General features: G+C 55.3%; 7 protein-coding genes and 1 non-coding gene across 8 annotated transcripts; 5 read left to right on the forward strand and 3 right to left on the reverse strand.

Annotated features, from left to right (window-relative positions):
• Positions 1–111: 111 nt before the first annotated feature.
• Positions 112–2550, forward strand: C8Q71DRAFT_855858 (uncharacterized protein; the record flags this gene model as incomplete). Its single annotated transcript, XM_047927231.1, has 10 exons — positions 112–255; positions 304–498; positions 556–632; positions 685–766; positions 821–961; positions 1020–1108; positions 1162–1283; positions 1339–2057; positions 2110–2348; positions 2418–2550. 10 exons carry the CDS (start codon positions 112–114, stop codon positions 2548–2550), a joined length of 1941 nt encoding a protein of 646 aa, XP_047780980.1.
• A 23-nt stretch (positions 2551–2573) lies between these two features.
• Positions 2574–3839, reverse strand: C8Q71DRAFT_503488 (Rpr2-domain-containing protein). The gene is made up of 3 exons (XM_047918981.1): positions 3436–3839; positions 3294–3376; positions 2574–3239 (listed from the first exon to the last, which is right to left on the reverse strand). The coding sequence occupies exons 1-3, from the start codon at positions 3714–3716 to the stop codon at positions 2884–2886; spliced, it is 720 nt and encodes a 239-aa protein (XP_047780981.1). The 5' UTR covers positions 3717–3839; the 3' UTR covers positions 2574–2883.
• A 439-nt stretch (positions 3840–4278) lies between these two features.
• C8Q71DRAFT_806312 (root hair defective 3 GTP-binding protein) lies at positions 4279–7397 on the reverse strand (the record flags this gene model as incomplete). Its single annotated transcript, XM_047925995.1, has 13 exons — positions 4279–4529; positions 4588–4654; positions 4710–5056; positions 5110–5336; positions 5387–5525; positions 5584–5960; positions 6013–6211; positions 6273–6609; positions 6664–6827; positions 6877–6962; positions 7014–7088; positions 7151–7248; positions 7303–7397. The coding sequence occupies 13 exons, from the start codon at positions 7392–7394 to the stop codon at positions 4395–4397; spliced, it is 2343 nt and encodes a 780-aa protein (XP_047780982.1). The 3' UTR covers positions 4279–4394.
• A 205-nt stretch (positions 7398–7602) lies between these two features.
• Positions 7603–10867, forward strand: C8Q71DRAFT_503581 (uncharacterized protein). Its single transcript, XM_047918982.1, has 15 exons — positions 7603–7960; positions 8009–8109; positions 8165–8390; positions 8445–8542; positions 8599–8810; positions 8871–9009; positions 9063–9143; positions 9196–9320; positions 9379–9443; positions 9496–9642; positions 9699–9737; positions 9791–9973; positions 10025–10094; positions 10154–10421; positions 10484–10867. The coding sequence occupies exons 1-15, from the start codon at positions 7849–7851 to the stop codon at positions 10649–10651; spliced, it is 2034 nt and encodes a 677-aa protein (XP_047780983.1). The 5' UTR covers positions 7603–7848; the 3' UTR covers positions 10652–10867.
• Positions 10868–13496, forward strand: C8Q71DRAFT_503582 (uncharacterized protein). The gene is made up of 10 exons (XM_047918983.1): positions 10868–11260; positions 11323–11520; positions 11579–11661; positions 11713–11800; positions 11853–11999; positions 12059–12114; positions 12166–12287; positions 12342–13141; positions 13197–13429; positions 13490–13496. Exons 1-9 carry the CDS (start codon positions 11084–11086, stop codon positions 13326–13328), a joined length of 1803 nt encoding a protein of 600 aa, XP_047780984.1. The 5' UTR covers positions 10868–11083; the 3' UTR covers positions 13329–13429; positions 13490–13496.
• Positions 13497–14020: 524 nt separating this feature from the next.
• On the forward strand, positions 14021–16953 carry C8Q71DRAFT_905808 (uncharacterized protein). The gene is made up of 12 exons (XM_047928904.1): positions 14021–14105; positions 14177–14362; positions 14415–14612; positions 14664–14749; positions 14802–14889; positions 14945–15082; positions 15136–15191; positions 15241–15362; positions 15423–16027; positions 16090–16233; positions 16294–16520; positions 16577–16953. Exons 2-12 carry the CDS (start codon positions 14183–14185, stop codon positions 16680–16682), a joined length of 1950 nt encoding a protein of 649 aa, XP_047780985.1. The 5' UTR covers positions 14021–14105; positions 14177–14182; the 3' UTR covers positions 16683–16953.
• Positions 16901–16974, reverse strand: C8Q71DRAFT_t48. Its single transcript has one exon. It is a non-coding gene; the product is annotated as a tRNA-Val (tRNA).
• Positions 16975–17080: 106 nt separating this feature from the next.
• C8Q71DRAFT_748665 (AFG1-like ATPase-domain-containing protein) lies at positions 17081–19948 on the forward strand. Its single transcript, XM_047923152.1, has 6 exons — positions 17081–17429; positions 17488–17703; positions 17749–18454; positions 18505–18605; positions 18652–19051; positions 19108–19948. The coding sequence occupies exons 1-6, from the start codon at positions 17154–17156 to the stop codon at positions 19560–19562; spliced, it is 2154 nt and encodes a 717-aa protein (XP_047780986.1). The 5' UTR covers positions 17081–17153; the 3' UTR covers positions 19563–19948.
• Positions 19949–19990: the final 42 nt, after the last annotated feature.

Genomic DNA, 19990 nt, shown 5'->3' on the forward strand with positions numbered 1-19990 from the left:
TACTTATAGTCACAGCGCAGCGCAGCGGATGGCCTTGACTTTACTTTCTACCTCCACCATCTAGTACCCTGCACACTTTCTTCTCTGCATTGCCACTCCCTCTCCAGCACGATGCCGAGGAAGAAGATCGCCCTAGGAGTCGATGTCAATCCAGGCGACGCCCCTCCGAAGAAGGAAGGCGGGCGTAGGAACCTGCGAGGCAAAAGAGGTGGTCTCAAAGATATGCCCACTATGCCTCTCGACATTCTGCTGGAGGTACGAGGTTACGCGCACCTTGTCTCGTGCTCACCTCATTCGCGGTAGATCTTCTGCCACCTGGAGCCTCGCGACTTGCTCAACCTCGCGCGCACCACCAAGCCTTTCCGTGCATTCCTCTTGAGTCGCAACTCTGCGACTATGTGGAAGGCTGCTCGGGTAAATGTCGAGGGTCTACCGGACTGCCCCCCGCGCCTGAGCGAACCCGCATATGCCAACCTCGCTTTCTTTCCCTATTGTCATGTGCGTATATGCTGCTGTACTATCTCGCGCATTGCTCAGTTGAGCGGCCCGTTGCAGAACTGTCTGAAACCCAACGTTCAGACCATCCTTTGGGAGTTTGGCACGCGGTACTGCCCTCCTTGTGTGAAGACACTGTAAATGTTCCCCGATTCGTGTGTATCGTGATCATGCTGATATATGCGCTAGTACTATATCAGCCAAAGCTATATACTTCGAATTCAAATACAGTTGGGCAATGTCGCTCAGGTTTGAAGGCGCTCTCAACAAGGTGGGACCCACCGCCCTCATATCCTTCCTCTGACTAAAATTCATAACTATGTAGGTCTTTCTGAATAGACAAGAGGTCTACCATTGCCGGGAACTGGACAGATTGAAGGTACTCTGGGAGAGCACCCGCGAAGACAACGCCAAATGGACCGGAATCGTGACGCAAGAGAAAACGCGCATCGAGGAGATTTACAAGGTGCGATATCTCAACAGTGATTCCTGCCTGATGCTGCTGCTGACCGGCGGCTCCATAGCACTCTGTTCTATGTCGCGCCTGGGACAGAAAGCGGGTCTCAAACAGGTCGGCGGAGCTGCAAGATATTCGGGAGCAGCGTCTCACTACGTCAGTACCGATTTCTCGCGCATATAGTCACTCCGTTGATGCAGTCTACACAGTATTGTGGCGAAGCTGCGTGATCTCGGGTGGGGGGAGGAGCTTGATTGCATCGCAGACTTCGAGTACCGTCCGCTCAGCGAGCATGCCCAAGTTCGACCATCAAAAGTACTCACTGAACGAGGTTTGCTCGTTACCTCATCCCACTCAGTCTTTACCTCACTCGTGACTTGTTGCAGCATGGGCGAAGATTCAGGACGAGGTCGTCCAGCACATGCAAGAGATCAAGGAGGCCCGCCTCCGCCGCGAGCGTCGTACGCTCATCCGGAGACGCCTCATGGCGCTGAAGTCCGCTGTCACTGCCGCGCGCACTGCGCCGCCGAAGCGCACCGCGAAGGACGAGTGCAAGCCCAAGTTCCAGGACCTCGCGATGATGCCGGATTTCCGTCCGCTCGTCGAGGCGCCGAACGAAGATGTCGTGGACCAGGCAACTTTCGATGCACTCATGCCTAGGCTGTGTGAGTTCGAGGAGCGGTGGCAGCGTGAGTGCATGGCGGAGCTCCGGGCGATATTGGGTGTCGTCGAGGTGGGCGGTGGCGTGGACGCGCTGGACCTCGCCGCTACACTTTTCCAGTGCAAGGAGTGCAAGCGGTACATGCTGCACCCGGAGATACTCGCGCATGAGTGCCTCTCGCCGTTCCTCGACATGCCGGAGATACAGGCCAAGCACGGCGATTATTTCGAAGCCGTCATTGAGCTAAGCCGCTATAGAATGCCATGGAGCGCGGCGAGGATCATCGCGGCACCCTGCTTGGACCACGTCCGCACCATCATAGAGAGGTGTGGCCGGGACCCGAAGGTCACTACCCAGAAGGACATGGACGACGCCGACCTCAGAGTCTTGTATGCTTCCGAAACGTCTCTGGCAGGGGCCAAGGTCATGTCGTGGCGACGAGCGGTGAGTCCGCATGTAGTCTGCGAGGACGTTCAGATGTCTGAGTGTTGCGCAGATCAAGTACGTACAACCCACATCTGGTCGATACTTCAGCTTCAACCCCGTCGAGTGGAGGATGGCCACGGACAAGGAGAAAGCAGCAGTGAAGGATCGTGAGGACAAGCGCAGGACCCAATTGAAAGTGCATCGTTCTGGACACATCGAGTGGCGCTGCGGCTACTGCGATATTGCCCGGGTGAGCGTGTGGTCGCTGATCTCGCAGCAGGACTCGGTGACAGCGCACGTAAAACAGCAGTGAGTAGGCATCGTGTCCCGTGTTAGATTCGTGCTCTCTGATCGTTCGTTGCCCATTCTGCTTCGCAGGCATGGGATCGAGAATCCGACGTTGGATGATGGCGATATTTATTGGCACCCCGACAGCGACATGGAGCTGCAACCCATCCCCGTCGAGAGGCAACTGTTCGATGAAATCGGTTTCATTGACTGGAACATTTGACATGCCAAAGACAGTACCTGGTAAAGCGCATAATCCTATTGTACAAAACTTACATATGTTCGTCTGTTCCTGGACGTCTGGACACTTGTCCTCTGGTCGTATACTACAACACACGTACAATACAGTACACACGTCACATAACACACGCCAATCAATGTTCGCAGTGGTCTTCACCAATCATCGGGATGCGACAATCACTGGGTTTGGCTGCCCAAGGCCTGAGCACAGCTAGACACAGGCTATAAAAGCTTCCTGCCCAACGAAAGGTTTGTGATTGAGATGTCGTGTGATGGACACTCGGGTTGCAACTGTTTCTTCGGCAGCACATGGGGCTCATACTGCATCGTCAGACTCGAGTCTCGCATTCCCTCTGAAGACGACATGGCCCTTCCTCTGGAACAGAGGAGGGAGCCGGGGCTGAGGTCCTTTCCTCCGACGCCGCTTCGGCCTCTCCGCCTTCTTCGTCTCTTGCTTTGAGCCCGCAGCAGAGGTCGAGGGCTGGGCAACGTCGACGTCCATCGCCTCAGGCTCATATCCTGTGACGTCTGCCGTGCGAACAGCGGGTGTGGTCCCGGAAGCTGAGGGTTCCGGGGGAGCGTCTGGGTCAAGGATCGGATGCGCAGGGATCCGGCGTACGAAGCCGCAGGCAGTGCATGCGTATGTTACGAGATTGCCGTGTATTCGAGATCCTAACAAGCTCTGTGGTTGAGCATTACGCAGAGGGAGATAACGGAGGGAAATACCTCGTACTCGTACTTCCTCCGTAACTCCAGGTATTAGTACCGTATTGCACTTCTGGCAAATTGTTCGTTTGATGGTTGGATCCCTGTCCTCCCGGTGCACATCGTCAAAAGCGAAGCTAAGGCAATGGCAAGGGTAACGTACATCTTGACCGTAGCCTTCTGACTAATCGCTTTCATCGACGCGACATAGTTGCGCGACAGGTCCGACGTCGTAGCCGGATGCCTCTTCTTCCTACGTAGCTCTTCCCTGGCGGCATGATTTGTAGCCCTTTTCCCCTCTGGCTTGGTGGTGGCTGCGTGCGGCGCAATAGTGTTGAGATACGCGCTCGCTTGGTAGAGGAAGTTGAGTCGCTGGAGGATGTCCCTATTCGTGACGGATTGCAAAGTAGCGGTAGGCTCCTGGCCCTTGTTCTTCTTAGCCATTTCGCAGAAATGAGTAAATGCCGCTGGAATCAGACGAGGCTAGGGCAACGTTTGTTGGGTCCGAACCCGATAGTAGTGAATCAACCTCGAAGATCGCGAACAACAGTCGAACACCGCGCTCACTTAGCGCTCACTGCGGCTCAGGCTGCTGCGTACTCATACCCATTCCTTCCTAACTGGGAATTCAACGCCGCGCTTAACACCACGCAGCTACTGAGCTAGTACCTCAAACTCGCGATCATATAAGTGGCCACACGTGCTGACGAGCTGCGTTCGTGTACGATGCAGACGTTTCCACGCACATCGGGATCGTCTATGCTTATGGAGATGACCCGGACGTAGTATTCACCTTCTACTTCAAGCTGGAAGATCGACATGGCAGAGTGCTAGGCTCTGGCGTGCAAACTCAGGCTAACCTCGGCATGACCGGATGACTTCGTCTCGTTCTGCTTGGTGTTTCGCTATCTTTGTCCAATCCCTGTAGCCGTGCATATCCTTCGTATTCTGTAGCATACCTAACGCCTGTTTGCAATGATGATCTCACTCTCACAGCGACAGTGTTCTCATGATGCAAAAGCCTCTTCGTAAATACTCAGGCAAGCGCGAGACAATAATTACAAGAATAGGTATCCCATCCGATATAAGGAAATGTTCGTGAGAGACGTACCACACGCGGGCCTACATCGGCTCTGCCTTCCTCCGCCGGAGCTCCCGCTCGGCCTCATCGCCCTCCATGCGTTGCGCGCGCACGGGTTGGGTGATCACTTGCTGCGAGAAGTGTTCGCGGAGACGCCTGTCGACTTGGCGGTGGACCTGTGAGGAGAATCAGCGCCTGCTGTGCATTGAGACATCCCAGATAGATGATACTGACCTCGCCTCCAACGGTCTTACTCACTTGCAACATCGGCCCGATCAATCCAAGCTGAATGCTTATGTACCTATAATACTACTATCAGCACCACGTTCAAACAGAGTGCGACCTCCGATACTCACGTAAACCCAAGCAACAACGCCAGCATCGCAAAGTACATCGGGTTGAACAGGACGACCATCGCCTCGTTCCAGCCGAGCACGACGAGCACGCCATACATCCAGTACGGGATCTGCGCGACGCTCGAGACTGTGCTCCGCTTTGCCTCGACGTAGTACGCGTCCGCGTCCCGCCGGAAGCGCGCCATGATGTCCAGGATCTTCGTCTCCGTGAAGATCACGAGCGTCGCCGGGAAGTCGAAGTCGTCCGCCGCCTCTGTGAGCGAGTCCGAAGTCTCGGAGGGGAGCGTGTACTCTAGCGAGGGGTCGACGGGGTGGATCCTGGCGTAGAGGGGGACGAGCTCGAGGGTCTGGGTGTATGTACATGAGTGGGGTGTGTGGATAGGCACAGGATGAGACATACCTGGTCTCGCGCCTTCTTGAAGGCACCGTCGATATCATCTCCGGGCCTCCAGACACGCGGGACATTGTTCTCGTCGTATCGGAAGCGCTCCTCGAAGTACGTGCGCAGCTTGGTGAGGAACGCCGCATCAGTCGTCTGCTCGTCGATCTTCGCCCGGAATGCGAGCCACGCCCGCTTCCGCAGGGACGCAAGCGCAGTCTCGTTCTCCTCATCTGTGCAGTCGAAGCCTACAGGAAACATGAGCTGGCATGTCTGGAATGCACGGAAAACAACGAACTCTTCGCTCTGGTGAGGTACGACGACTCGGCCTTGGTGAGGTTGTCGCGGAACGCCTTGAGCACCTTGTCCCACATGTCGTGATCCGGTAAGTTGAGGGCCAGCTCGACAGGTTCCGAGATCTGCTTCTTGAAGTTCCGCTGCGATCGCGTCCGCAAAGTCAGAAAACGATCCATCACCTAGTAACGTCCACCCTACCTCAATCGTGTTGACCATCTTCTTCGTCTCGTCTTTCCTGCACTGGTTCGCGACGCTCCCGACCTCCTGCTGCAACAGCCCGTACTCCTCTTCATACGTCCAGTCCGTGCCCTCGACAATCGCCTCCTTCGCGCCGTCCAGGAAGCGCTTCTCGCAGCGCTCCCGCGCCTTCACGACAACGTCCGCGAAGTTGTAGCCCTCGCCGCGCATGCCCTGGTGCATCTCATCCTTGAACTGGACGAGACATGCCTTGTGCAGGTTCTTCAGCTGCCCGAGGAAGAGCGGCGAAATCGTCGAGTCGAGCACGCTGACGAGGTCAGCACGCTTGCGCTTGTACACGCCTTGGTGATACCGCGAGGCGTCGCGGTCGTAGCGTGCTGGACAAGAACGCGTCACTAATCTGCTCGAGTCTGACACGAGAGAACGTACTCAGAGCAGCGGTGCGCCAATTCTGCATCATACCACCGAGACCCTCTACAACCTTGCCCGATTCGATCGGTCTCCGCTGAGGCTTCGCCTGTTCGGCGAACTCCGCCAGTGCTGCGCTGGAAATCTCGTCGCAACGGAACTGGGCCAGCAGCTCCTGCTGGGTTGGGAGATCCAGGTCTTTATTGCTCTGGACTTGTTCCTGTCAGAGCATACGTGTCAGCGCTCAATATTTGAGTGAAAACGACAACTGAGCAGCATACCCAGATGCCCTCCATGTAGAACGCAACACCATCAGCAGGAATGCGCTTGTGGTAGGCAGGCTTGAATACGAAGTCCTCCCTTGACTTGTCTACGAACCGCTTCCTAAGCTCCGCCACCTCGGTCTCGAACCGTTGTGCCTCAAGCACCTTGTGCGGGAGCGCGGCGAACGAGAGGTCGAAGTAGTCGGAGAGCTGGCGATCTTGCAGCTCTGGTGGCTTGGACAGAGACTCCCAGATCTTCTGCATGTCGGCCGTGAGCGTGGCCTGCAAGTTTGCTAGGGGGGTCGTGCCGATATGGTCCCGAATGATGAACAGCAGAAGTGTCCGTTGGTTGCGACTACGTGTCCACCCCGTTAGACCGAAGTGCTCTGAATATCAGGCATGAACGCACCCATCCGCAGTCTTCTTGCCAAACAGCCCAAGATTCACTTCAAAGACGGTCTTGAGCAACCCCATATTGGCACCCTGGTACAGGCCGACTTGATGTTCCCACAGGTTGACGAGGAGCACCTCGGATGATGCAAGCGAGAACAGAGCCGACTTCCTCTCAAAGTCCTGCGCAGAGATTAGGGCAGTCCTGAGGGCAGGGGACGACCGGACGTACCTGGTCCTCTCCTCGCTCCCGCCCATCTGTACCCTCCACGTCCATAACCATGACGTTCATAGCCTTCCCTTTGCATATCCATATACCTATTGCGAGTCAATACCTGGACCAAACGAGACTCTGAGATCGTCGCGTACCCTTCGTGGTCTGCTGCCGCTTCGTCTCGTCCATGACGTCAAAGTTAGTGCCGAATAGGCGGTTTAACAGTGTACCTGCAGACATTTCGCAGAGTGTCAATGATAGAAGCATAGATGGTGTCAGGGCTGATGCATACTTTTGCCAGTAGACTGTGATCCAAACACAGCGACAATGTCGTAGTCGAAGCCGGCATTCTGCAGGCCCCACCGCTCGACCTGGTGTGTCAACTCTGGCCTGTCGAGGGGTCAATAAACAGCGACCACAGCACGAGCGAGTGTAGCCACGCACGTAAATTGCTTCTCGTCGTTGATGATTTGTATTCGTTCATAGGTAGGCTGCTTGGACAACGTCGCGTCTCCATTGACGTGGTTGCCATTCATGGCGGTCGGCTTGGAAGATAATCAAGGCGCCGCAGGGATGGGTGGCTTTTAGAGTGCCTGGCCAGGCAGCAGCGTGCAAGGCGGTGAAAGGAACGTGCGGGGAGCGTTGCGGGAGTGCTGGTTGTGGAGGAGAGCCTGACGATGCGGTACGCCTGGCAGGACGCGCTGCCCGTGCGTTAGGCGCTGGCTGCCTTTCCGGGCGACCATTGCGTGCCTTCGGACGTTGCCGCCGCGCCTCTGCAGCAGCGTCACGGCCATGTCCACGTCCAATGTCCAGGTGATCATGGCGGCCATCCCGGGCACCCGACAGCACAGAGATGGCACTGCGGCTTATGCTCGCCTTCTCTTCTTCGTGCGACATTAATCCTGACCGCCCGCGCACTTCTGAGACACCCCGCCAGAGCGTGTCGTGAACTCGTGTACACCGCGCTGAACTCGACCGTCTACAGACGCCATGGACGGACACTTTGCACAGTCTAAACTGATCTGGAGCCCACCTAGACCTTCATACACCTCCCTGGAGGTCTTCCGGCGTGAGGTCAATCGCAAGCATGGATTGAATTTGAGTACGTGATCGTCGTGTTGCGACTCCACCGCTCACCTCTTGCGAGCAGAAGACTTCCATGAGCTGCATAAATACTCTGTCGAGAACTACGAGTTCTGGATGGACGTTTGGGAATTTATTGGCATTATATCCTCTGTCCCTCCGAACAAGGTCAGTTTGCGATCGTATGCTGTCCTTTGATCAAGCTCCTCAAGTGCGATACCAGATAGTGGAAGAAGGGCGAATAAAGGAGCTCCCAACATGGTTCCCTGGTGCCAGGCTGAACTATGCCGAGAACTTGCTGCATCGAAGTGACGATGGTGGTGCATGCATTGCTGCAAGAGAGTCGGGCGCTGTGCAACACTACACTTACCGCCAGCTTAGAGAAATGGTCAGGAAACTAGCTGCCGCGATGCGAGCAAACGGTGTCACGAAGGGCGACAGAGTTGCTGGTATGAACTGTAGTCCCGCGTCCTACTGACACTAGCATCGCTGACACCATATAGCGATTGTTACCAACAGCATAGATGCGGTCGTGATCGCGTTAGCGACTGCATCCATAGGTGCCATATTCTCCAGTACAGCACCTGACATGGGCACCCAGGTATGTCGCTTCCCAACCCTCTATTCAGACCGGACCTTATGTCTACACTCTGCTAGGGTATTCTGGATCGCTACCAACAAATTAAGCCAAAGGTCATATTCTCCGAGTCAGAGGTGGCTTGGACCGGTAAAACCTTCGACATGGTCCCCAAAGTATCGGAGGTTGCGAAAGCTCTCGCAACGCACGGATTGCAGGGCGTCATTCTGCTTCCGAGCGTGGCCAGTGTCAAAGAACTGTCGGCCGCGCAGCTGGGGAAGATTCCGAAAAGGTGAGGCCTTCTGGTCCCGACTGGTCTTCGGTGAAGAGCAGACAACTCACATAAACACAGCGTCACTATGTCCGCTTTCCTGGCTACAGGCGATAATGGTCCCCTGGTGTTCGAGCAACTGCCGTTCAACCATCCGCTATATATCTTGTACTCGTCCGGAACAACTGGGCCGCCGAAGTGCATCATCCATACAGCCGGGGTTAGTACTGCACCACGATGTACACCACGACAGCTCACTTGACGTGACACCAGGGTGTTCTGCTGCAAACCAAGAAGGAACTCCGTCTCTCACTTGGTCTGAATACTGACGACACGTACTTCCAATTCACGACGGTACATTTTCTGCCTTATCTGCTGTATGATCTAGCTTCACATAAGCCCACAGACGGGGTGGATGATGTGGCCATACATGCTGCAAGGTCTTGCATGCGGCGCACGCATCGTATTATTCGACGGCTCGCCCTTCTATCCCGACGTGCGCGACTTCCTGCGGTTCCTCAGCCGCGAAAGGTGAGTGGGAATCCGCGTTCGTGTCAGTAAGCCCCGTGGAATCTTATGGATTCTGCAGTGTCTCAGTGTTTGGTACGAGCCCACGCTTCCTGAGCGAAGTGCAGGGGCAGGGAATAGAACCATGTACGTGCCCTCCACTACCCGATGTCTCGTATTATGCTGAGATAGACAACAGCGAAACTGGCGTCGTTCGCTGCGCTACGAGTCATCTCTTCCACAGGATCTGTGTTGACCCCACCGATGTTCGAGTGGACCCAACAGGCGTTCAACCCGAATGTCCATCTCCTGTCCGTATCGGGCGGCACGGACATCTGCGGTGGATGTAAGTCGCTCGAACGCGAGTATCCTTACAGGAGACGCTCACGGGCCTGGACACAGTCGTAGGAGGCGTCGCATCATCGCCGGTCTATGCAGGCGGTATGTCTTCCCTGCATCCTCCCGGGGACTCAGACTGAACCACGGTCTTGCAGAGATCCAGGGCAAGCTGCTCGGCATGAAAGTCGAGATCTTCGACTCGGACGGCAAGAACATCGAGGACACGGGTGCCCCTGGCGAGCTCGTCTGCACCCGACCGCACCCGTCTCTGCCGCTCGGCTTTTGGGGCGATGACTCCGGGGAGAGGGTCAGGAAGGCTTACTTCACCACATATCCTGGTATGTGCCAGTGCGACTACACCGAGAATATTGGCGCTGATAGTTCGGTAGGCGTTTGGCACCAGGGTGACTTCATCGTCAAGAACCCGAAGACCCAGGGGTTGATGATCCTCGGGCGAAGGTTCGTTCAATTCGTTCACTCGCCTTTCACGTCGTCTGACAATATTCCGCCGTGAATAGTGACGGAGTCTTGAATCCCAGCGGCGTCCGCTTCGGTTCAGCCGAGATCTACTCCGTGCTCGAGGACTTCTCCGACGCCGTCGACGATTCGCTGTGCGTTGGCCAGCGGCGTCCCCAGGACAAGGACGAGCGTGTGCTGCTGTTCCTCAAGCTGCGCCCGGACCATCCGTTCGACGAGACACTGGTGAACCGCATCCGCGCCGCGATCCGGACTGCGCTCAGCCCGAGGCACGTCCCGGCGCACATATTTGAAGTCGATGAGATCCCTGTGAGTCGTCTTCTGTCGGTCTCTCGCCGCTTATCTCTGATACCTCCGTCCTTTACTTGCAGTATACGGTGAACGGAAAGAAGATAGAAATCGCCGTGAAGCAGATCGTGTCTGGGTCTACTCTCAAGCCGAGCGGCACGGTCGCGAACCCAGAGTCTCTCAAGCTGTACTACAAGTTCCGGGACCTCGAGGACCTGATTCATAGCAATGCCATCAAGGCAAAGCTGTAGAGCGTTGTCCATTTCGCGTATCGGAGGCTGACTCTGTACCGTGTTTGGTTGTAGGTTAGACTGGTCCTGGGGGGCGGCAATGAAGTGGCTGACACGATGGGATAGTTGTGTTCGATTCGCAACAGAAGTCAGATACTGTAAGTATGAATATGCGACTGAATAGCGAGATGTCGACTGCATAGTGCTGCTAAGTGCACTAGCCAGGTACGGTCTTCCACGGTACAGTGCGTACATGTTTGGGCGTCTGATGTTTCAGTGTGGCTCTGCACGTGATCGCGTACAGCGCGTTGGACGCGTCGCGCGCGCCTTTTAATAGCCTTTCCTTTGTCCACAACTCCTACCCCCGGCTTCCCCCCCACCCACCACCAGCGATCAGTTCGAACTCTACACTTGGAACTCCCTATCTCTCTCTTACTCTAGTACCGAACCGACATGCATGCTGCTGTACGGAGTCCGAAGAGATTGAGGACGTCGAGCGAGGATGCTCGGCGGGGCGGACCGCCAGTGGCGCACCTCGATGAGACTTCGCTAAACAACACTTCCACTCCCTGGACCGCGTTAACTTGCGGTCATGCTGTATCTAGACTACCGCTTGATATCCTCCACGAGGTTCGTGGGCTTCATCGTACAGGTTGCCTATGGACGTCGAACTCACAACCAGTGGCTGATAGATCTTTATGCACCTCCACCCGCTGGATCTGCTCAACCTGGCGCGCACGAGCAAGTCCTTGCGTGATCTTTTGATGTCAAGAAGAAAGGCGAAGTTGATGTGGCGCGCATCACGGCGAAATATCCAAGGACTGCCGGATTGTCCTACGTACTTGAGCGAGCCTGCATACGCAAACCTCGCCTTCGATCCATATTGCCATGTGAGTGGCCATCCGTTTTTCTTATTCTTGCACCATGTCCTCACCGTTACTCAATTAGAACTGTGATCAACCTGGCGCGCATACTGTAGTCTGGGAGTTCGCAGCCAGGTACTGCGATCGGTGCCTGAATTCGAACAAAGTGTACGTATGCTGTCTTTCTCTCCTTCGGATCCCTCTCAAAGTGCGTCGCAGTATCTGGACTGAGCCGGAAGCAGAAGCATACTTTGAACGAATATTCCAAAACACCCTCAACTTGAATTGGGGTCTCTACCTGCTATGTGTATGTTTGGGATGTTTATGAATGACATCCCGTGAATAACCGTCCTACGCAGGTATCACCGGACGGGCGAAATAGACTCTATCAGAAGGGAGGATGTCAAGATCTCGCTTGGCGTATCCTATTGCTACTTGACCGCAAGCCTGACGTCCTTGATGCTTACTTGGTCGATGTACAAGATTATGTCGACACTATTCACATGGTGAGATAGACTCACATCATAACAGTTACGCGGTGATCTCTTACTACATACCCATGCAGCGCGCAAGAGTGTGCTACAGATGGTATCAAAGGTTCCTAGATGACCGTTTACGAGAGTGAGGGGTCTTCGCTTCCGCAGTGCATCTAGTCTCTAAAGCATCGTCTAGTATCATCAACAGGCTCCGAAAAGAAGGCTGGTCCACTGACATAACCAACATGTCGAAAGATAATTTCGCTCTTCTGCGGAGCTGTCCCAACGTCATGCTCCCCAAATGCCTAACTGATTATGGTATACTATTCGTCGATCTCTCATTGAGCTCATAACTGACCCGCCCACCATCAGAGTGGCAAGATATCCGGGGCGAAATCAACGCGAACATGGAACAATATAGGGAGGCGCGCCTCCGAAAAGAACGAGCGGGGATCATTCATACGCGCCTCCTCGACCTCCGCAGAGTCATCTACAGAATAGAACTTGGCAAGAAGGGGTTTCGCATGCTCAACTTCTCGGACATTGCCCTGATGCCCGAGTTCCGTTCTCTGGTCGAGGCACCAAATGATGTCGAGGTAAAGAAGAGCGACTTCCGCCGCGCGTGTTCGCATCTCCCCGCGATCTCCCAGCGATTCGACGCGATCAGGAAAAGAATGCTCGAGGACATGCTTGTGCAGCGGCTAGGGCCACAAGAGAGTGCTGCGAATCCGAACATCTTCGATCTCGCAAAAATGCTTGCACGGTGGCTCGGACGACAGGGAGACTCTGCGACCGCAAACATCCTCGATCTTGCGGTCGCATGGTTTCATTGCGACCGATGCAAGACCTACCTGCGCAGCCCCGACGTATTCGCGCACCGCTGTCAGCGACCATGCTACGGCGAGAGCGACCGCGAGGACTTCGAGGACCCGTACGTATATGACGTAGCGAAGGCTTCAACGTTCCATGCATGGTCGACAACAAACCTCCGCCCGATCCTTGAGAAAGATCTTGTCGCTTTGCGGTCCCTGATTTTGGCATGTGGTCTCAACCCGGAGAGAGCAACCGCGCAGGAGATGGACGCACTCGATGCGCGAGTTACCTGCAACGAAATACCCGTGCCTCATGCAAGCAAGACCAACGGAAAACTCGTCATGAATTGGCGTAGGGCAGTGAGTTACCCGTCTACGTAACTGCACATGATCCAACATCTGACACGCCTCCTAGGTGCTGTCGCTCCATATAATACGAGACTGCGACACAGTCAAATGGGTACGCGTTTCGGATGCCGACAAGCGCCGCATTCTTCCTCTTGAACAGAGGGCACGTCAGGCCACACGGAAGAAATCCAAATACTAAAAGTCCTTCCTACGTACACTATGCGACGAACCGTTGTCGCTCGTCACAGGGTCGCATGGTGACCCCTTCCTTGTGGCGGACCATTTGCCTCAGAGCGTGAAGTACGTGTTTCCTCGACAATGTTCCTGAATATTCAGCGGCTGAAAGGATGTTCTCGCTAGCCACGTAATACCACTTGAGGTCATCCACTCAAGTGGCAAGTACATGTGGAATCACCCTGACGATAAACCGGTGACCCCCGAAGTATGGCTCCCATCCGCTAGTCGGAGATGCGACTAAGCATCGTCTGAGTATGTCGCATAGTGCTCAGTGGCTCCTTTGTAAATTGTAACACATATTTCGAATGTACTAGCATGCTGTGCGGCTGTAAGACGGTCAAATGAGCACGCGTCTCCGGCGCTGACAAGTGCCGGGCTCGCAGAAAGCGCGTGAGGTTGCACTAAGGGAACCGGCGGAACGCGAAGTTCCTGAAACTTTCTACGAAATGTAGGACTACTGTTGTGTGTTTTTGTTGCAATGAAGAACTTTGGGTGTAAAGGCTTTATGTACTGAGCGTAGATGCAAGTACTGTGTGCTGCGCTGCATACCCTAGTATCTGGGTCATTGCAGCCACAGTCTACGCGGTTTGTGGCAAGTCACGTGGCCGCGTTGAAGACATGTAAGTTTAAGTTGAACGCGTCGCGCGCGGCCACCACTTGGCCACCACACAGCACGCACCAAACGCGCCGCGTCAAACAGAACGGCCTTGAGACCTTTTATCTTCCGTCCATTGACACAGTGAGTAACCACCGCCACCCTCTCGTTTACACTGGGACTGTGCTAGACAGCTATTGACCTTGTCATTTCAGGCCACCATGTCCGAGACTGCACGTGAATTGAACTTGCAGACCTCGTCGAGCTTTTGTTCGACAGGCGCAGCGAGCCAATCAATCACACCCCATGAGGAGGCCTGTCCAATCGTAAACGTGCATTCCTCTAATACGGTCAACGCGCACTGCGTACTCCTTAGGATGCCGCTAGACATCATCCATGAGGTACTACATCCAGCTTTGATCGTCGGGTGGCGGTAATACTCATGGCTTGTAGATTTTCCGCCACCTCTACCCCATTGATCTTCTCCGCCTATCACGGACGAACAAGACTTTACGTGGCCAGCTGTTGTCGAGGAGAAGGTCGGAGATTGTGTGGCGGACGGCAAGGCGGAACATCAAAGGGCTACCAGACTGTCCGGCGTATATGAGTGAGCCCGCATATGCGAACCTCGCTTTCAATCCATACTGTCACGTATGTGTTTCTCCGGGGATAATTGCTCTGAATGTAACCGCACGTCAGCAGATCTGCTTCAAATCTAGTTCGCGCGCCGATGTCGCCTGGGAATTCAAAACTAGGTACTGTTGTGATTGCCAATCCAGCAGAGACGTGTACGTCACATCTCTCTTTACTGGACCATGACATGTTCAATACTTGCGACAGCATCTGGCATGTGTCACCTACCAGAAGCTACTTCGAGCGTACCCTCGGAAAGGACTCTGGCGTTGACTGGCGATCGTCCGTGGTCTGCGTATGTCACGCATGTATCATGATGATATCCGAGCTGATTGACTGCATGAAACCAGTATTCGAGAAGTCATAAACTATATCAAAAAACAGCATGCGAACAGTTCGCGCAGAAAGTGCTAGAGTTACGTGACGACCCACATGCTCTCGATGTATATACAAGGGACATGCAAAGTCACTCTAAGCTCGTCGCCCAGGTATGTTGATATCCGTATGGGGCCAATGTGCAACGAGCTCACCTCAGACATAGCATGCGAAAGCGTGTATCAAGTGGTACAAGCAATTCCTAGAGAAGAGGCTACAGGAGTGAGTGAACACTTGATGCGCTCTGACTTGTGCTGATCCAGTCCTCCAGTATCATTGCCAGGCTCCGCGGGGAAGGCTGGGGTATAGATTTGGATGAGATGTCAAAGGGAAAATTCGCATTTCTACGGAGTGATCCTATTATCCTGCTGCCTAATGTTCTCAGTGATCATGGTGCGTCCCGATCTGGCACAATGATCTAGTACTTCGGGCGCCATGCTCACCGTGCATCAGAATGGGAACAAATCCGCGACTACTTTACCGCAGAAATGCAGAATTATAGAGAGGCGCGGCTACGCAGAGAACGACCTGCGCTCATCCACACGCGCCTCTTCGACCTCCACCAGGTCGTCCACAAATACGCGCTTGGCGATCGAAGGTTCCGCACCGTAGAGCAAGAGTATGGGCCAAAGTTCTCGGACATCGCTCTGATGCCCGAGATCCGTGCGCTTGTGGAGGCACCGAGCGACGTCGAGATGCAAGGAAGGGACTTCCAGCGCGCATGCTCTCAGCTCCCCACTCTTACCGAGCAGTTCGATGCCAAGAGGAGAGGGATACTCGCGAGTATGCTCGCGCAGCGGCTTGGACGGTGGGCGCCGGATGTTAGTGCTGTGGACACGGACGTCCTCGATCTCGCGGTCGCATGGTTCCACTGCGAGACGTGCAAGACATATCTACGGGTCCCTGGCGTGTTTGCTCACCGGTGCCAGCGGCAGTATGTTCATGACACAGATCCCAAGGACTTCAAAGACCGATATGTGTACGATGTCGCGAAGGTCTCGAGGTTCCATGCGTGGTCGGAGACAGACCTTCGTCCGATCATCGACGAGGATCTCGCGGTTCTGCTAGTCTCCGTTGCATACCATAATAGCCGGCAAGCGTCTATTATACGGTTCTGCAGTCTCTCATCGTTGCGTGCGGCCTCGACCCTGATACGGCCACCGCGGCGCAGCTGGATAGCCTCGATGTGCGGTTGACCTGTACCACCCCACCGTCCTGGAGACGCAGGAGCGACAAGAAGCTCGTCATGAATTGGCGTAGGGCGGTAAGCTCCTTCCTTCGTCCTGTATCCACACGCTCGTCCCGCTGATACGTACCTCGACAGGTCCTCTCACTGCCAGCCCTGCGTGAATGCGAAACAGTCGGATGGGAGCGCGTCTCCGATGACGACAAGCGCCGTGCGCTTCCGATCGAGAAGAAGGCGCGCGAGGCCACTCTGGACGAAGAAGTGAACCAGATGTTTCTGCAATGCGCGGTGTGCGACGAGTCTTGGTGGTCTCAAACAAGCTCGCACGGCGACCGTGATCTCGTCTTGAAACATCTCAGGAACCAGTAAGCGCATCCTGCTAAGTCAGTTGATGCATAGTAGCTGACAATTTCATCGCTAGCCACGGCATACCCCTGATTGTACGGACATTCGAGAGTGGGAAATACATCTATACGCACCCCGATGGCATACCGGAGACCCCTGCAGTGTGGATCCCAGTCGAGTAAACAGATCGCAGTTGCATTTAGTATCCAAACTCGGCCTCCATCTACATACGAGTTGCGCTAGTGAGGCATACGTACTCTAAACATCGGACACAGTTTGATCGTATGAGCGTTGTAGTGCTACAATACAGTCATGTAATCATAGCAGCATCGAGCAGATATTGGGGTGCCACTGAGTCGGCCTAAAATCCGTTAGCTAGCTGTGGATGAGTCCAAAAAGATGAGTCGGCCCAGGTTCGAACTGAGGACCTTCTGTGTGTTAGACAGATGCGATAACCAACTACGCCACCGACCCATGGTGATGGATGCGCTAGCATAACCTCTGAGGCCTGTAGGCATCACAGCTCGCCACCCGGACGTCCACTGCATCCTCGCACGGCGGTCGGAACGATTGGCTGACTGAACTGTCAATGTCACATAAGTACTAGTACATGCTTCGATCTATGCACTTCAGCTTCCACTTTCCTTGAACTCATGCCTCTGTGCGCTCGCCGTCTGAGTAGTCGAGACCCGAGCCGGGCATATGGTGTCTTACTCTCTCTGTACCGACTTCGCTATCCTGTCGTCGCGGTCTCGATAGCACCACTAGTTGCTGGATCCGTGCGGCATCACACCACAAATACCACAGGCTTCGCTGAGAAAGAAGTATCCGGCTTACCCCAGCAGCTTGATCTGCTAGAACGATACAGAGGCCTAGTTGCCATAGGCCGGATTCAATATGACGAAGAACAAGTTCGGCTTATTGCACAGGTGCGCAAACGATCGTCCGTTGATTTTGGGACATAAACGGCTCAGATACACTGTGAAGCTCAGGAGGCTACAGAGAGAGCTCGACGGATATGCTCCGCCTGCGTTGGCTCTACGTTACCTGCACAATGAGGATTCCAGAGAGGATAGACAACCATGGTGGGCTCCTACAGACTCCCCGGATTCAGTGACGGGGGCAGACACGCCTGCTGAGCAGGGCGCTCTCATTCGCATCCGCACGCATGCGGAAGAGATTGCGGCTCTGACGACCCCGAAGGTATGTCTCCTGGTCCTCCTCGGTGAACTCCTAACGTAGGATTAGGGTCTTCTCGTTACCGGCCCTCCAGGTTCGGGCAAGAGTTTCCTGATCGACCTCTGGTACGCCGCCCTGCCCACTCCTTTCAAGGCACGCAAGCACTACAGCGAGCTCGTGCTCGAGGTGTACCGCGCAGTCTGGGAGGAAACAAGGGCCCGCATGGCGGGCGTACACGCCGCCGAACCATCCGCGTCTGAGTCGACCTCTGAAAGCGCACCCTGGACGCGTTCACTAAGAGACCGCTGGCGAGAGATGCTCGACACGGGGAAGCTGCCGGCGCGGTGGGTTCGCAAGGCGACCCGATTCGGGGCCTCTGCGCCTAGCCTCCAGCCGCCCATAGCGTTCGTCGTCGCGCAACGCCTTATCCTGCGCCACTGGCTCCTCGTTTTCGACGAGATACAGCTGCTGGATGTATCGAGCGCGACGCTCCTCGCCGATGTGCTCTCGTGGTTCTGGCGCATGGGCGGCGTGGTCGTCGGCAACTCGAACAAGGTGCCGGACGACCTCTACAAGAATGGCGTGCAGAGGGAAAGGCTGGAGCCGTTTGTGGAGGCACTGAAGGCGAGGTGCCCGGTGGTGCTCATGCGCTCGGAGAAGGACTGGCGCGTCGATAGGGCGAGTAGGTCCGAAGGCCAGGGTGCAAGTTGGTATTTGCCTGGGCAGGAGGAGGAGTTTGAGAATAAGGTAATGTCGTTCGCTGGACCCGAGTCCGGTATGTCTTCAGATGTGTGCAATGATCTGTATCTTAACGACACCGGACAGAGCACGAGCAAGCGAATCTTATAGTATTCGGCCGGCGAATACACGTTCCATGGTCGGCAGGGGGCGTGTGCAAGTTCACGTTCGCGCAGTTATGCGAGGAGGCAAGCCGGACGTTCTGACGTTCTCCACTCACTAACAATCTCGTAGTCGCTCGGCCCAGCAGATTACATCACCCTAGCATCCACGTACCACACCATCGCCGTCACCGATCTCCCTGTCCTCAAGCTCTCAGCTAAGAACCAAGCACGGCGCTTCATCTCTCTCATCGACGCATTGTACGAAGCGCGCTGCAGGATCGTCTGCCTCGCGGAAATGAGGCCCGAAGGGTTGTTCTTCCCTGACGCTCCCACTCCCGCGCTGGACGACGGCTCTTACGAAAGTAACGGCCATCAACAGCAAGACGTTGACGTCATGATGGCTGAGGCAGTGGCGGAGACGCAGGACATATACAGACCCAACGTGTCCTCATACGATGCGCCGAACATGGCGGAGGCTCCCAAGGCGCCTACGTCCGCCCTCGCGCTTGACACGCTCTCTATATTCTCTGGTGCGTCTCTGGTCCTCAACCTGTCATGCGTTCGACGCTCATATTGCGGTCGACAGGCAAGGACGAGCAGTTCGCCTTCAAGCGCGCCCTCTCCCGTCTCCTCGAGATGACGAGCGAGAGCTACGCTCGAGAGGAGCGCTGGACACCGCTCCCTGCCACCTCGCGCAAGTGGGAGCGCTCCAGTGCTCACGAACCTCTCAGCTCTCGGAGCCACAATACATCGCACTGGGAACGCCCCCGGAGCACCTCGCCGTCCAGCGACTTCGTCGCGGAGGCCTCGAATGAAGGTGCGTCGGCGCTTCCTGATGGTCGCCCGGAGGCTCCCCGTCTGGATGAGGCGCATATATGGGGTGTGCGCGACGATTGGGGGGAGCGTGCTAAGGAGTGGGGACGCGGAGCGAAAGTTTACGAGGACGCAGCGAAGAAGCTCGGCGGAGGCAGCACTGGCGAGACGCCTCCATCTGACCCAGGCGTACCCGTGAATCGTCTCAACGATAAACCGAGCAGGTAGAGGAAACCTTCGATATGAGCTATTCCACTCCATATCAGGCACTGTCCCTCACAAACACTGACAGCAGATTTGTGTGGCTCGGATTGGGTACCAAATGAGGCGAGCTCCTGCTCTCCAACGTACAGTATGATGCTCACAGTAGCTGATGGCATATTTCGCTCGCCCCACGAAGCCGCACTCGTGGGACGTTACGCAACGGGTACTTTGATACGATTTCTCGACTGCAGCGTGTATGGCACCCCATTCCTGAGTAGCCCATGATATGCATCGGATTGGCTGAGGCTTCTATGACGGCAGCCAAACGGCAACGCTCGATCCCACATCTTGCATTTCCTCGCATGAACCACGTGTTCGTCCGACGGCCTGTCGCATGCGGTGACGACTCTACATAAAATGAAAGCTAAGAACATCGTAGATCACGTCCTTCG

This window comes from Rhodofomes roseus (assembly GCF_022264815.1).
Source record: "Rhodofomes roseus strain CIRM-BRFM 1785 chromosome Unknown C8Q71scaffold_6, whole genome shotgun sequence".
Lineage (NCBI taxonomy): Eukaryota > Fungi > Basidiomycota > Agaricomycetes > Polyporales > Fomitopsidaceae > Rhodofomes > Rhodofomes roseus.